The sequence below is a fragment of the Fringilla coelebs genome, assembly GCF_963513975.1.
Source record: "Fringilla coelebs genome assembly, chromosome: 6".
NCBI classification, from domain to species: domain Eukaryota; kingdom Metazoa; phylum Chordata; class Aves; order Passeriformes; family Fringillidae; genus Fringilla; species Fringilla coelebs.
The window spans coordinates 5990839-6008462 of record NC_140034.1 but is presented as its reverse complement, the minus strand read 5'-3'; the positions used below and the strand labels follow the sequence as shown (position 1 = coordinate 6008462).

The window sequence follows — 17624 nt, the reverse complement described above, 5'->3', positions numbered from 1 at the left end:
CCAGTGCATGTAAAACTGTATTGTCTTGTGTAAATATGGGCCTTGTTTAGAACCATGTCTCACAGGAAATTATGCCAAATGAAAACCATCTCCCCTTCTCCTCTCCCACTGAAAAGGATTTATGTTTTTACATTTAATACCAGTTAAAGAAACAAAAATATGGTGGTGTTACCTTCAAGCCTGAGCAATAGTTCAGCTGTGAAGTCCCATTATGTTCAAACCTCTGCTTTGTTATTAGAAACACAGCCTGACTCAAATGCTTCAATTTGGAAGAGGGAGAAGTTAACAACTCAATTCTTTCTAGAAGCCTGGCACTGCATGTCTTGTTTACCTAGAACAATTTTCAAATAACTACTAGCAAGGCTTTAAAACCAAAGCCATGAAATTGGTTCCTAAATGGGTGTACATAATCTCCAGCCAACCATTTTAATTCTTCAACCCCCTCTAAGCAGCACCACTAACAGAAACAAAAAAAAATTTAAAAATCAGAAATAGCAGTAATACATGATAGGAAAGCCATATTATGTATTTTGTCCCTTGACCCAACATACATGAATCTCTTACTTCAAAAGACACCTGAGATAAAAACCTTTGCAAACCTTTGGACATCTTCCAATTTCAGATCCAAAGAGTTTCAGTCAAGGTATTTTTAGGGTCCCCCCTCTATATCCAACCACCCCCTTCCATGCAACAGCTCTGGTCCCAGTTACCCCTAAAATCTGTGCTGGTCCTCCAGGTGTGACAGCCACAGGGAGAGATGCAAGAACTGCTGGAATGGAAGGAGCCAGAAACTCCAATTCTTATGAATGTGGAAGACTTGGATGGTTCTGGGGGTTTTTTTATTAAGGAAACTGGGAAAAATAAAGAAGACACCTGTGATGGGATGCCATTAACTCTTAGGAAAAGTTCTCTGGCTCCACTTTTCCCTCCAGTGTGATCTCGTCTGAGGGACCACAGGGTCAGTATCAAAATAAGACAACAGAGACTGCCAGCCAACCCTTAAGGATCTTGTCATCCATCATTATCAGGACTGAGAGCAGTGACATCCATAGGATGAAATTTATCACTGGAATCACTGACTTTGGTAACTGCCCTGCTCCTCCAGGGAGAGATCCCTCACTGCTACCACTAAGCACTCTTTGGAGAAGCTTTAAGCATTAGAGACTCCTTCAAAAAAGCCATCTGAAGGGGATTAAAGAACCACAAACTACTGCTTCCAAAGCTGCTGAAACCTTCAAGCAAGACATCCCCCCCAATGCTTCCCTCTGCCATTTAAGGAAGCTCATAACTCACCTTTGCAGCCATTTGATACCTGAACAAAATTTTCATCAGAATGTTGCTTTACAACTGTATCTATCAGTGTCAGAGTCAAGATTATGCATAATTCCTGGCTTTATTTTTTTAATGGGTCTTTTTTTGCTGGCTGTCTCTGGCTAAATGTTTTCATTTTACATAACGCCCCCCTCTTCTTTAAACAACAGTGTTGAAGGGCTTAGGAAGCCTCTCTCTCCTTCCTTCCATACTTCCTTTCCATATTTTTATTGCAATGAATTTTTACAAATGCTTCAGAAGGCAAATTCAAAGAGGATGCTCATCACCCTTCTACTTCAACTACATCTGAGACTAATTAGTTTAAGATTATTGCACCCAAATAGACCCTTCAGGAGGAAATGGCAGGGTTTTCTCAGACTGCCCCAGAGCAAGTCCTTGTTGTGCCATCTCTCCTGACAGCCAAGCATAGAGCAGGAGCAATGCCCAGATGTTGATGAAGAGGAGGAGCTCAGCAATGGATTTCCATGAGCTCCCACATGCTCCATCAGGCAGACTTTGCTCCCCATCACTGTGTTCCTGCCTCTGTACTCTAACACTGGGCTCAAAGAAAACATTTGGAGGCTCTGTCCCAGAAAGAACTACAAAAACTGGAGGACACTGAGGCCCTGCTGTTGTTGAAGTGAGAGATAATCAGGACAGACCTCTCCTGCATGTGCAAAACATATTGTTTTTCTTGTGGCAACCACACAATTCCCAGGGCAATTATCTATCTGGCTGAGGAGCCAAAGACTCAAAAAGGGCAACATGATGGAGTGCAGGAGAAGCAAGGAAGGAAAAATGTAAAGAAAAGGAAAATACAGAGCACAAAAACCACTGATCTCAAATTTACCACTGATCTCAAATTCACCACATCATTTCAGAGATGCAACAGAAGTCCTAAAAGTTCACTTGTACCAAAATACAGCACCTAAGGAGGGAAGCCTGTGGACATACAGAGTCACAAGAGAACCAGACATCCACAGCCATATCAATGCAGGGGATGGAGGGAAGGATGAAAGCAAAGGAGGGCTTTCAATAACAGATAAGAACTGTCACAGACATACAGGTCTTTTTAAGTGGCTGGTAGTAACAAGGCTTTGATTTGCTGAGACACGAAGAGCACAGAAAATAGGGCATTTGGCCCACACAATTGCTGGATGCCTCCTGACACATTATAATCCATCAGCAGACAGCTTTGCCTGACACCTTTCAGCTGCCCACTTAGCAACACTGCCTCCAAACCTGCAGAGAAAACTCAGGGTTTGCCTCCTGCAAGCTCTCAATAATAAAGCCAATATTACCATCCTGATTTTTGGAAGTAATTTTAAATATTTACCGTTTGATCCCATAGCACAGTTTGCAGATAAATCTCCATTCCAATAAGGCTCTGATTTTTTCTTTTTTTCCTCTTCATATTTAAGTATTTTAATGAATGTATGATTTAGTATTCAGCAAGCCCACGCTACAGAAAGACTATTCTGGAAGAAATGGTATAATTACATTTCCTACAGCGACCTTGTAATCTCACGAGTATTTATTCTAGACTAAACAGCCTTACTCAGCTGCCCTGTGTCTGATTGTCGATGAAAGAAGCTTGTTTGACAACTGCTTCGAGCAGAAACATATTTTTTCCATGATTGCATGAAAAAGTAAAAAAACATTACCAGACCGGTATTCCGAGCACAGAGACTCGTGTTAGATCGATGAGTTAATTTTGAAGCCAAAGGCCAACAAAAACAATCACCATGGACATTCTGCTGTCAGGGCCAGCTTTTGAGGTTAATTTAGTGGTACACACACAGCTACAGCCAGCTTTACATATAAGAAACTGAGTGGTATATGCAGGCTTCCTTCTTTGTTTCTTCATATATTTTCCATATTCTTTGCTTTTATAACCCTCCTGAGACCTTTTAGAGTTACAGAACCCACACTATACCCACAGGTGGGCGGGCAGGAAGCAAAACTCTCCATTTCATAAGCAGTCCACTTTTAATATATTCAATTGCTAATGACCTTGACAGAAGAGCTCCATGCAAAACACCATATTCTACAGGGTGTCGTTTGAAAAGTTCATAGATTTTTTTGCCAGAAAGCTGATTCCTTAAACAGTAAGATTTCAGACTTACTAAAGGCTGCACTCCTTGATTTCCATTCAGCTGGAAAAATTGGTGCTAATCTACCTCCCCTATATTAAATTTGCATCCTTCCAAAAATCCTAAAATGAAGGCTGTAGGATTTCTGTGGAATGCTAAAGCAATACCAGACAGTTTCTGTATCAAACCAGGTCAAGATCTGTTGCCTGCCCTGAAAGAGACAGCACACTTAGCCATGTTCATGATTCCAAAAAAGGGCACCCACACAGTACTTGTTTTGCCATTCATGGGGTTTTTTTTTCAATTATTCATGACAAAATGAACAAAAAATAAAAGGCTTTATGTAAACTGTAGCTGAGTCTTTAAAACAATAATCACTCCTTACTGCCAGTTCCCATTCATTTGGTACCCAATGCAAAACACTCTGCAGCAGACAAACCTCTCTGCTGAGGATCAGGCCCTGCAACAGGAGACTCTGGGAAATTCAGACCATATGCCTTGGTAGCCAAGAGCATTCCTGCAAGGAGTGCAGCTCTCTGTGTGCCCTCCAAAGCAAGACAAGCTTCCCTTGCTCTTACTCAATCTTTTGACTCTGACTACTGAGCTTATTGAGAGAACTAGATTGCATTAAAAGGAGCAGAATGAATTCAGTGTTCAAAACCAATGGGCCAAAGCAGATCAAATCAGCCCTTCATTTGTGGCTTTTCTCCTTTTCCAAGATTCAAGAAATATCTGCATACCCCAGTGACAGAGCAGATGTGAAAAATCACCTGCTATGGACTTTTAAAGCCCAGTGATCCTGTCACCCATTCAAAATCAATTCTCAGTTATTTCACTGCCTCCAACCCTACACAGACACTGTGAGGGTTCTAGCAGAAGCTAATCCAGCCAAAGACCAGCTCAGCTATGCTGTAAGAATAGTTTGGAGACCATCCTGACTATTGCCTCACTTTAAAAAAAAAAAAAAATCACAATGACTGACAGCAAAGAAGTTACTCGAGTCATTTCTAGATTAAGTGCCAGAACTCTACATGTGTTTCAAATTACACTACAACACTGTACAACAAAGAAATATGCAGAAATTTTCCACTTGAAGTGAAGGTTAAAAATTAAACACTAACAAAGCTCTAACAGATATGAAACCCAACCTCATCTTAATGCGAAATTTAAAATGTCTGAGCTGTCCTACACTAGGAAAAAAGGAATGAATCAATCCAGTTGTTCATAAGAAAAAGCACAGTGGGCTAAAACATGTTCATTGTATGCACAGATTTTCACAGTACTCCCATTCTGCTTCAGTACCTACCCCCTCAGCTCTTAAAATGATGTTCTGTTTAGATTAACTTTTAATTTATCAAAATATATTACCTATCCTCTTAGATTAGTGTTCACTATCGAGCATCTTTTTCTGCATTTTATTTAAACAAAATATCAACCAGGGGGCTCCTAACAATGTGATTATACATGAAAACAAGTGATTGATCAAAGAGAAGTCACATTTTTCCAAAAAAAAGGATTTTTTTATATGCACACATAAATATATTCAGCTTGGATCTCTCCAAATCTAAGTAGGCAAACACAATTTTATTTTAAGCAGCCCAGGCTTGACTTCATTACAAGGTCTGCTGCAAAGAGAAATTTTTAACCTGACTTGTAAATTACCTCAATTTTATGAGAATGGTGAGGATATGACTGGCACTGTGTTGAGTATGATCCACTTTGGATTACAAGAGACTGCTTCTAAACCTTAAGTCATGAAGTTTACATATCTTTACCCAAAATGCAAATCACATGAGCAGATTTTCAATTTATAGTCAATTTTTAAGTAGCTTGTGTATGGCTCTTCACAGCTGTGAAATTTGGTGGCTGCTGTGTGGCCACTCCTGTTAGGCAGACTTGCAATTACTGCCAGGAATGTCTTTACATTCTTCAGGACCTCCAAAAAACCATCATTTGGATCCTCAGGGGCTTTTTTGTTTTGTTTTTCCTTTAGACTCAAAACTACATATCAAACATACATTTTTAAAGCAACACACTACTTTCCATCCCCATCCTGTGTTATTCTTTCACTACTTGGAATGTCAGTTTGTTATATTTTTCATTTCTTTTGTTTTCCAGTAAGAAAAATGCAGCCCTCCAACCACACAAATTCAGCATGCTCAGCTAAAACATCAGGAAGAAAAAAAAAATAAAATGAAGAGAGACAGGACTTTTTTGCCCATCTAAGAAAACCTCCAAGTAAAGAAAGTGCTCCTCGTGTTCTCTTGCAACCACACACCTCTGCTCCCCAAAAGGCAATTCAACAGCACTGATTTGCACCAATTTGAACCAAAAGGTGACACTTCCCACTTCAGTCCAAGCCAAGAGTTTGTGGTGCCAGCAGAGCCCTTGATAAGGCAGAGATCTCTCCCCAAACTCATCAGCAGGTTGCCCCCAGCTCCGTGCACAAAGCAATTTCTCAGTGCACGTCCCTGAACGCTTCAGTAATTCAGGGCAGTGACAAAGCCACACAGAGCCAGGGCTGTAAGTCATCACAGAGGGACAGGCAGCTGCAGAAGGCACCACCAGGATGGGCATGTTCCAGTGATCCAAGACCCCATTTTCCTCCAAGGGCAGCACCACATGTTTGGGAGATGCTCTCACACATCCTCTCCCCTTTTCCAAGTCACGTTTCCATCTGACAGCTGAGACAGGCATGAGCTGGTCCTCGAGTCTGAGCGACCAAAGTGACCTTCATGGGGGGCTGAAGGACACAAACCCCTGCACATTATACCAATCATTTGTCTTTAGAAAAAAAGAAAATCCTAAATCTTTATTATTCTCAGATTTCCAACACCCTAACAAAAAAAATGCACAAGGATGTTAATGCTTTTCTGCAGTACTTAAAAAAAAAAAAAAAAAAGAAAATTTACATCCCCAGGGGAAACTGAAAACAAATTTGTAAGAACAATTTGAACATAAATTTCCTTTTTTGCAAAATATGCAAACTCCACACAGAAGAGCAGTGGAAAAATGCAAAATCAAGTTTATGGTCAGCTCATTAAGTTTTTTGAAAAGCCTAATAAGCAAATAATACAAATCATCTTAAAAAGCTTTTTTTTTTAAATTATAAAAGATTCCTTACAAATGTTCTACATGACCCTGTAAGTATTCACCCTTTTTCTTGCCCTTTGCTAAATTCTTCTTGCCAGCTGTGTCCTTCATTACAGCAACTCACTAAGAAAAAAAAAATGCTGAAACCTAAAGCAGGTCTTGCAGAAGGTAAGGAATATTCAAAAAATCATTATACTGAGTGTTTTGAAGATTGAAAAAAATGTATCTTTAAGAAAAAAAAGTCAATAAATTATGCTACCTGAAGTGAATTCAAAGTCATTAGGTTGACAATTGTCTTTGCAATAGCTCTGGCTCCAGAAACTCAGATAACAGCCTGCACATTTGAGGGAACTATTTAGCAGCAATAAATGTCAGGCTACAAAGTTATTAACAGGAAAATGAAAAGAGGGAGAAACTAAAATTAAATTTAAAAAAAAGAAAACCCCAACTAAATACATTCAAAATCATAGAATAGTTTGGGTTGGAAGGGACCTTCAAGACCATGTAGTCCCAACCCCCCTGCTATGGGTAGGGATGCCACCCACTAGGCCAGGTGGCTCAGAGCCCCATCCAGCCTGGCCTTTTATAAGTGCAAATGAACAGGAAACTAAAAATCTTTAGCTGGAGAGGTTTGCATTGTGCCCAGCTCTTCTGCCTCACCCAGCTGCATGCAGCTGCCTGAAGAGCCCCAAAGCAGGGACAGAGGCACATTAGTTAAGCATTCATCATCAACAGGAAATGCGCATGAGTTCATATAAACACAGAAACACAAATATATAAACCAACAGCCCTGCACGGTTTAAGGTATTTCAGACACCCCATGGAATAGGGTTAGAGCTGTGCTGGCTGGGAACCCACAGCACTGATGTATTTGTTTTGGAATGGCAAACAGCCTCAGGACTCAGAGGAACTCTTCTGGTGGGCACCACCAACCCAACCACCCAGCCAGCCGTGAGCCCCCTTTGCTGCCACAGCCGCCCCGCTCCCCCCAGCTCCTCCAGAGCCAAGCCCAACAAGCCTGGCTGCTCCTGCTCACAGGAGGAAAATGGCACATTTCAAAGTGTCTCCAAGGAAAGACTGCGGCATTGTTAGCAAACCCAGCTCTGAATCCCACCCAGACACAACTGCAGGGTTTAAAGGGTTTTGCTCTGTAAAGGGTTGGGCTGCCCCAGAGCTGGTGCCACGAAATGCAATGGACAAAGATGACTGATGCTGATGGATTTGGACACCAGCACTCATGGGGCACAGGCAAAAGGAATCCTCCCTGTACAAGCCATCTTTTCTTGTTTGTGATGAGGCTGAGGGGGCCTCCAAGCCCCTCTCACACTGGAGGTCCCTCACAGCTGTGCTCCATCCAAACAGGTGGTGAAGGCTGAACCAGGCTCTGCCCAAGTTTAAACTCCTAATTAGTACTTGGTCGCAGAAGCTTGATCCCAGATAATAAAAATTACAGGCATCAGGAGGACACAGAAACAGTAAAAATGGAGACAGCCTCACTTCCAGACAGTTTTCACTGTCAGTTCTCACTTCAGTTTTCTGAAGCACCATTAGGTTGCTTATTTACCTTCCTAAGTCTATCTACCTCTGCCATTTCCTGGATGAGATACAACTTCTCCCATGCCAGTGAACCAGATGGGATTCCTGTTTGGATTTCAGTGGTCTCCCAAACTGCACCCTAAATTGCCTCAGCTTTGTTCAGTACTTTGTGGCTTCAGTTTTCCCAGATTGCACAGCCAAAGGTAAACTGTTCTTTTTTTAAACTCCTTCTTGTCTTGTCAGCCTGTGCGTTCGTTCTGCCCTGCAGTTTTCCAGGCACTGGAAGTGCTGATGACCTTGAGAGTCAGGCCATGATGAGCTGGGTGACACTCCCCCAGTAGCTCCAGTTTTCAGGTGGCATTTCAGCTATCAACACATCTCTAGAGAGCAGACACATCACTCCTGGATTTCCTAACCTCCCTTACTCAGAAAGGCTCCCAAACTCCCTTTCTTTCAAACATGGATGCACACCACGATGCTGCCAAGCTGCTGGACCAGCCCTGCATTATATTTTTTGACAAAGTTAAGCTCTGTGCTTCATTTCTCACAAACACAGTTTGACTGTAGACAGCAGCAGACAAGTAAATCTACCCTTTTCCATGGCAAACAGCCCAACTTTAATATTTTTACTGGCTTACAGCTGGGTAAATTAAGCCCCAGATTTTTATTTATTTATTTTTTAATACCGTGCAACTGAAAATGAACAGCTACTTCACTATGACTGCCAAGGACAACCTTAAAAACACTAATGCAATCCAGTCCAGTTCTCAATAGATCTATAAAGGCAAGAGGACCAAAAATTTCAGCTTATCCACCCAAACAAAATGTTGGTTGGGCAGGAAGTCTAACATTTCGTTAAGATCCCTAAAAAAAAAAAATAGGAAAGGAAAAAAAGATCCCTGGCAATCTGAAGATGGTAACAATCCCAGCTATAATGCCATAAAATGGGAATTAAAATGCACTGATTTACTTACCCCAGCTTTCCCAACATTTCAGGCTCTGGAACTGGTGGTCCATATGTCTCCACTTGCAGAGGCTGATATTCATACAAAGTTTCCTCTAACTTTTGAATGGGAGCTAATGAAATATGCTGACCCTGTTTAAAAAAAAAAAAAAAAAAGTAAAATATTTCTACATATAATCAAGGTCAAGGCTTTGTTTTGACTTTTTTATATGCAATATAAGAGCAAGCACAACTTGGTCCAGACAAATACCCTCCCACTAAGAACATACTGTTCACTATACCACTCACTTCTTCATGATTTGTATTTTTTTTTACTGGGAGCTACAGATTGGAAGTGATGTTTCATCAGCTATAATTGTTTGGACAATAAGAAGGGGGGGAAGAAGCTTTATTCAGGGCAAGCTTACCATTAGAAAGTACAGTGTCACTAGCAAAATTGTTATAATGCACTAATTTCATTTATGTGAAGCACTATCAAACAAATGTCTTTGAACAACCCTACTTGATTCTGTAATCAATGATTTCCTGAAAGCCCTAATTAGAAAGGGAAGCCACTTTCCTTTCTCTCCACAGGCTTTGTAAGCTCCCATACATAATGGCTCTCAAGATAGACTTTTACAGAGCAATACAATTAATTCATTCAGCAAATTCCCATTTGTTTCATAACTAAAAATATAGAAACACACAAACATTAAGCTTTCACTCCAGATGGTACTTTTGCAAGACCTTCAAACTGCTGAGAAACAGTGAGACATTTCCACACCCCTCCCCTCCAAGTCCCTATCACTCGGAGCTCTCACAAAACAGGAGACTTGTGCCTGGGAAGGAGGGGGTCAGGAGGATGTGAGATAGAGCCAAAGTTAACAGATGTTGCTGCGTGACATTCTACTCTGATTTGTTGATCTTTCACACAGTTTCAATTTTCTACTGTATTCTATGGTGCTCACAAAAATTAGCAGCAGCAGCAAAAAGACAGAGCACTGTGAGCTGCCCCAAACCAGCCTGGCTTTCCCTGTAGAAATTGAGTTTCCCATCTGCAGAATGCAGGAATTTAGCAAAGTAGTAGTATTGTTTTTGTAGACATTTTGTCTGAAACAGGATATAGGAAGCTTTCCATGGTGTAATGCTGTGTATAAGCCTGGCTCCCACTGGTGATCACTTACTGAGCTGAGCTTCCCTGGGGCCACTCCTTTGAGCATCTACTCCCTCAAGTGGAAAATACAGGCTCCTAAAGTGGGACACTGGGTTAAAATTAACTAAAGAGGGGAATGAAAAAGTCTGTAGAAGGGGAAAACTGTTAATTAAATTTGTGGTTGAAGACAGTGACCTTTCTGAATTTGGAGCAGAGATATTTTTGTTTAGGGAGTTGCAGAAAATAGCTAAGAAAACTGAAGACGTAAGGCCTTGAGAAGTGTTATCGTGGATCTGAGCTGATCTCCACGGAAATATCAGCAGCTCAAGTTTTCCATTGAAACAGCCCCTGTGTGTGTGATGAAAACAGAGTTTTTGGCTTTTTCTGCACTGCCTGGGGGACTGGAGAGGCCACTGCTGACACTGGTATGGGGACAGTGTCCTGGAGATGAGATGTGAAGGAAGTTTTCCAGTCAGCCATGCACCACTCCAACCCTCATGGCCAGCACATTTATTTCTGTGCTACAAACTATTGCTGCAACATTAAAAGAAGGCTACTATACATTTTTAAAAAGTAGTAAAAGAAAGGTTAAAATTTCAGCTAAAGGTTAAAAATTCAGCTTTAATCCCACTTCATGATATTTTAGGACATAAAAGCAGGGGTTTCTATTTTCCTAGAAGTTGTCTATTTACAATCTATCCCAGTTTATTAAAATGCAGTGCTTTGTAGCTACATTTATGTGGGCCTCTTACACACATTGCAAGAGGGTAATGCTTAAATAAGACTCTTACATTTGAATTTTTAGGAACATCTTTGTCTCTAACCAAACAAAATGGAAAGTCACACCAATGTTTTACATATGTACAACCTCATCTGGTGAGTGAAGAGTCTCAACTCTTTCCAAATCCAAATTTTGTTCCAGCCATAGAAAAGAAATTTCAGTTTTGGGCAAAGATCAAAACCATGGTAAATACTTTGGGAAATTACTTCTGTGCAGAAAAAGGGAGAAGCTCAGATTGCAGGCACCCCATCCCCTGAGGACACCACCAGAACAGCTGCTCACTGTCAGCACAGTTGCCACTGGTGCCTTCCTGACACTTTGTTAATGAGAGCAACTTGTGCCAGCATTGGCCAAGAGACAGGGGAAGGCTCCCAACACATGGACTGGGATCACCACTGCCCTCCTTCCCCACCACCATTTATGCTGCTACTGATGTCCACCTCTGGAAGCTCTTGAGAGGACAGGATAAAAACGTTTCATTTGTTTTCCCCTCTTTGTGGGGTTCCCAAGGTGCCTGAGGTCACAGGGGATCAGGATGGTCAGGATTTCTCAGAGGAGCAGGAACTGTAAGGGAGCTGCCCATGAATGGTGGGAAGGCTGACTGGTCAGCACCCCAGGGGAATGGGGGGCACAGGGGTCATGGGGAAGGACTTCTCTGTGTGGAACTGCATCACCAGCTCCCTGTGGTAGCCTGGAGAACGGCAGAATGTCAGAAGAGGAGCTGCATTATCGAAACTGTCCCACCTTGAGTTGGTCTGACATCATGACCAGCACAGGCCAGGACATTTTGTGCTCCTGTATGAAGCCCAAGGACTGGCAGTTCAGCCAAAATACCTTCTGTTGAAAGGCATCCAATCTAGATTCAGACAGATTTGAGATCACAGAGGTACAGGCACATCCCCCAGGTAAGTTGTTGCAATAGTTAATTATCTTCACCATTAAATACTGGTGGCTCATTTCTGGTTCATCAGATTGACTCTCTCCTGTGTCTTTCTCACCTCCCTCATTGGCCAAGGTGCAAGTATTAGGAACCAGGGAGCCATTTCCATGGCAAAATGACTGCACTGGTTTGTGTGCAGCCAGCAGATCTGCACCTCAAGGAGATAATGCAGCTGTATGAGACAGGTCGTTTGTTTCCCAAAATCATAACTTCAGCTGATGCACATTGGCAATGTGGATTACATTCCACTTAGCAATGGGTAAAAAGCCCCATGATCAGCTGCTGCTCCTGCCCTGTGGCTGTCTGGCCTTTAGGCTCCTGAGCTTACAGACTTTCAAACTGTTCAGCCCTACACAGGTTAGTGAGGTCCCAGAACTGGGTATGGCCCAGACCGGTGCAGAGGCTGGGATGCAAACCAAAACCATTGCCTTTCCTATTTCCACTGCTGACTCACACAAAAACCTTGTTGAAGTTAAAAGGCTCAATTTGACCACTATTATCTCAGTTAAGAGCCATTTGACCAGAAGCATCCCACTTTTGTCTCTTTGTCCCAAGTGGTCCCTAACCACTTCATAACAGACTGGTAATAAAAGGGAAGCCAATGTGTAACTTTAGAGACACCACAAGAGACAATAACTGTTACTTTGGACTTACACAGCACTTTTACAGATCCAAAACCCATTTCTAACATATGAGGTAAGACTTTTAAATTTCCTGTATTCCACCTAGACAGTCAGCCTTACCTCTTTCCAGCATTAGGAGGCATTTATCAGCATGTTGAAACCAAAATGAAAGCAGTGGGACCAAAGTCCTGCTTCTGCATTGCTTTCTCCTTACAAACCTAATATCTGATGTGGTCATGGGTATTTCTAATTCCCCTTGGATGCTGTAATGTTTGTGTAAAAGAAGCTGACAGCATCCAAATGAAGACAGAAAAGGCTTCCAAGAACACAGACAACGCTTCTTCCTGCCTCCTCTCCCTCCCACCCCAATCTTCACAGCATACAAGTGTTTTCCCTGGGATTATTTTAGGCACCAGAGCTGTCTATTACATACTGGAATGTATGGAACCACAAAACATGCTGCTAATTAGAAGGAAGGCATTTGCTTATCCTTAGGACTTTGTTTATATAAAAGCCTGCACAGCAATGGATTTGTGAGCAACTGACATTCTATTCATGTGCTGTATGGGTTCAGATGAGAGACATACAGGATTAAATTGGGAGGGAGGTTGAATAATGTCTTTGTATTAGAAGTAAAACTGACTGGCTGAAAGACTGTTTGAGACAACTCTCAGCTGAAAAAGAAACAAAAGCAGTGGCCAGTTTTGGTTTCAGATTGTGATACAACATGGCATTTATAAAAGAAAAGCCATGGATTACACACAAAGAACTGCCCCTGCAGTAACAAGGAGCTTACTTTAAACAAAACCAACACTCTTTCAGGAACAATTATGGCTATTAGAAGATCAAAATTATAGTGTATCACTGCACCTTTTGCACAGGTTTGGGGAGGGACTCTTGGCAGATGCCAGGTACATCAGTATTTGCCTGCTAGCAGAATGAGGTTATTTTAGCACAGAGTACAGAAATATCAGCCCAAGTTGCAGCGTTCACACTTCTTCCCGTCCTGCCCTCTCTCCCTGTCCGTGTGTCCAAAATGACACTGCCTTCCTCCACCTCCTTCCCTCAGCAGCAAAAAGAAACAACTGAGAGCCTTCCCAGAAATCTTTCAAGAGCCAAGGAGGAGGAGAAAGGAGACTGACACCAAAAATGCACTAGTAGGGGAAAGAGGAGGAACAGCTATGCCACAAAAACATCTCCAGGCAAGAGACAGAAGCCAGAGACTGGGGTCAGTAAAACTTGTCCAGACAAGGCAAGTTTCTGTACTAGCAGCAGCTGGACTAGTTGATGGAGCCAATCTTTTTGCCTTTTAAATTTCTCTCAGCTTAGGAACTTACTCAGCTCTGCTATCAGCCCACTTCCACAGCACACGTCAGAGCACAGAAATAGCGGCGCTCGCGCTACATCTCATTAGTCCCTCTGCAGCAATGTTATTTTTATTTAACCCTTTTCTCTGTCAGGTCACTCTGCTGAGCCTGGCCAAAGGAGACAAGGAGGAACCAAGGGCTGTGGAATGCCAGGACATGATGCTGCTAAAACACATCCCCAGCGCTGCTTCCATTGTACATGGCAGGACAGAGAGGTTAACAAAGACCCTTTTAAACACACCATCATCTGAGCGTGCCATTATCCAAACGCCTTCAAGTGAACATTAAAACAAAACTATAAATTCCATGAATTTTTCAGTATAAGCAGTCTTAGGAAACTATTTTACTGTAAAGCTGGTAACAGAATTCAGCTTTTGAAAAGATTTCATGTTAACACAATTTCTTACAGACAGCAATGTAAATATCCTTAGCAATGTGGTGTGAGCAGAAGTTGGGTTGTTGTGGATTTATTCTCCCCCTCCAGCTTCCACCCTCTCAATTCACCATTGACAAATCCATGTCAGCAATGCTAAAGTGGCCTTCTGATTCTGATTAACTACTTTGACTACAGTAATACTCAGGAAAAGGAGAATGAAACTGATAGATTTGGAGGGCTCAGTTAATATTATTTTAACCTTTACCCTCTCTGTCTTCCACAGCCTTTTTAAATAAACACAAAGTATGTCAAACTAAAATGTATAATTCTATTCATTGGCCTAAAATTCCTGTGCCAGTGAAGCTTTTTCAAAGACTTAAATATCGACTGTTCTCTCTCTGCTCTTGAAAAAGCAACAATAAATCTAATTTATTTACTTGATTATGAGAAGTAAAATATTATGAGGATATTTCAGAAGTGAAACTGGTAGAACAAATGATCTGACAGAAAGCAACCGAACCAATATTAAGATTTTCTGTTGATCTCAAAACCAAAATCTGGCCACAAATGGCAAGATGTGAGACACAAGATTGCCAACCCTTCTCTGTGTGGTAGATTATTTCAGACACCTAATAACAATCTCCCTAAATTTAGACCTTTTTTTTTGCCCTCCACAGTAACTTAATTTGATTTTCAAATGCCAAAACAGATTTAAAAGATGTGTTTTCTTTAGGAATGACAGAAATAAGCCAAGAGATCAACAGCACTGAAGAAGCTATTAACAAAGACAGTCAGATATATGGAATTTGTTACACAAACAGGTACCTGCAAAATTAACCACGGACTAACATGGGTTAAATCACACCATTAGTTCTGCTTGCCTCCAAAATTTTCCTTTACAACTTTCTGACATAAGTAATTACCTGACCAGACTTATCTTTAAGCTCCTGCCAAAAAGCCCCATTTCTCTAATCTCCCAGAAGAAAGCCTGTGTCTCTCTAACAAGCCAAAATACAACTGTGCTGGGGCAGGGCCAGGGCAGGATTTAGTGCCTGCTCTCTTCACAGAAAAGCCCGGTGCCCTTTCCTCATGTCCATGGATTGCAGTGCCTGCTTGGGACTGTCCTCTCCAGCACTGCCTGCTGCAGCCCAGGCAGGATTCAGGGCATAGCCTGGATGTTTGCTGCAATAAGTCACTCTCTTGTTTTCAGCAGAGACCCCAGAGTTCTGGCAGGATCTGCCAAGCTTTCCTCAAAATCCCCACCACTGTTCAAAGGATAGCCCAGTACACAAGACAGCATTATTCTGGGGAATGAAGAATTAAAACACAACATCATTTTCATGTCACTAAGAAGCCCATGGGTCACACTCCTGGTTTTCAGCACTGGTTTCTCAATCTTGCTCCCAACTCTGTCTCAGCTCCCAAGAAATTAGTTCTGTGCACACCACTGTGCCAGACACGGCTCAGTAGCTTCTGCTCCTTTTGTTCTGTGCCCAGGACCTCGACCCTGCACTTGGTGCCTGTTTGGCCACCCTCAGCTGGACTGAAGAGCCATGCCATGAGCTGCCTGCTGAGGGGCATCTGGACACCCTGGAAATGCCAGCTGAATTTGCAAACCTCACTATCAGCTTGTGGTGGGGTTTCTTGGGGGCTTGTTTGTTTGTTTGTTTTTTGTACAACAGCTTTTACAGGACTCTGCATGGCCCTTCTCAGGGTACAGCTGCAGGTTCTTCCCATTTTCAGAGAAATGTTTCATTACAGGTGACTTAAAGTCCATGTTTTGGCCAGTTTGTTTCACCAGTCTTGTTGGTAATACAGCACACTAAGCAGAACTAAACAAGCTTTTGTTGCATCTCCACCATCAGACTTCTGGAGCCTTGGTCATTTTGGTTTGCCTATCAACAAAGCACAGTATCCACTATCAACAATAGCCAGTCTAATTACAGGATTTAAGGCTTTAATATAATATTGTTTTAAATACACAAATTGAAGACCTAATTTTTCAAGGGACATGAAGTAGAAATAAATGGCAAATGCCAATTTGTGTATCATGAACAATGAGAGAGGGACAGACACAGCAGTGGAGGTCAGAGCACAAAGCATTCATTGCTCATCAACCAGCAACAACTGCCAGAGAGTCTCTGCACAAGGTGAATCTACTGGTGCTCCTACTTTGCTGAACTAAAGCTGTGTGTTACACTGATATAATCCCTCGATTATGCAAGAAAATTATCTAGGATTTCCTGGAGAACAGTGGAAACTGTAAAAACCAGCTGCTATGCTGGAAGAACAGCAGCTCATAAAGAATCATACATCACTGCACTAAACTGTCTGCTCTTTCCTGGGATTCTCTAAAGCAGCTTCTCCCATCCAAACAGCCACAGCTCCACAATACTGTTCTTGAGGAATGCAAAGTCTGAAGGATGATTTAAAAAGAAACACTGCTTAAAATAACAAAGCCAAATAGAAAGCTGAACAGACCTCAGACTGTAGAAGATGAGTAACTCTGCGTGTGTGTATGGAAGTCAGAGACATATTCGCTGTTCTACTGAGCACCCAGCCTAGACCCAGATAAATGTTGGTAAAGAAGCAGAACATCACATTCAGTATGGCTTATGTCTGCCTGATAAAGGGAAGAAATAAAGTGAGATTCCTTGAATAGCTAGATTTTAAGGAGGGACTGCTAAAGGTTGATGATCGTCTGGCAAGAGAAAGCAAGGAAGCTTTTATAGCAACAGACACAAAAAAAAAGAATAAAATATTAAGAAGAGGACAATAAAGGCAGATGAAAGGAAAAGCATGAATAGAATAGAAAAACAGGAAGGGTAAATTATTAGAAACAGGCAAAAAGATAAAAAGAAGGAATTCAGAAAAACTGAAGTCTAAAGTTAAAAAACTAAAAGTATCCAACGTTAGCAGTATGTGATACATCTTCACAATATTTGTGGGCTGTATTTAGTACAACATTTAAAATGAAAACTGAAAGCTGTTAGCAATATATTTAGAAATTATTACTTAAAGTAAAAGCAGTTTATTTCTAGCCTTTTTCCATTTGCATGCAGGGTGCACAAGTAAACATGAACCAACTATTCCAGGACAGGAGGGGACTCACTGCAAACATAACACACACTTCATGGCACTGCTTTGAAAATGAACATTATTTCTCTCAAACTAAACAAAAAAAAAAACTCCCTGGGGCAGAAGAAACTGCATTTTTAATCTGCACAAAATTTATTCTTTTGTCCTTCCAGAGAGGTTCCGTTTCTTTCCATGCAAGTTTTCATCTATGCGGGTATTCCATTTAAATGGGTAAAACAAAATGATGCTTAAGTCTGAACCACAGACATTACAGCTTTTCAAGTTGTGTGTACTTCCCATGGCACCTGAATTTTACCAGTCCTTTGGACA

The 17624-nt window shown here is 41.6% G+C and overlaps 1 protein-coding gene across 1 annotated transcript in view; it reads right to left on the bottom strand.

Annotated features, from left to right (window-relative positions):
• Window positions 1-17624, bottom strand: part of MNAT1 (MNAT1 component of CDK activating kinase) — a 118558-nt gene that overhangs the window by 26882 nt on the left and 74052 nt on the right. Inside the window, exon 7 of the mRNA XM_084207791.1 lies at window positions 9008-9129. Within this exon, the coding sequence (XP_084063917.1) occupies window positions 9008-9129 (122 nt within the window). The remainder of the gene's footprint in view (window positions 1-9007; window positions 9130-17624) is intronic.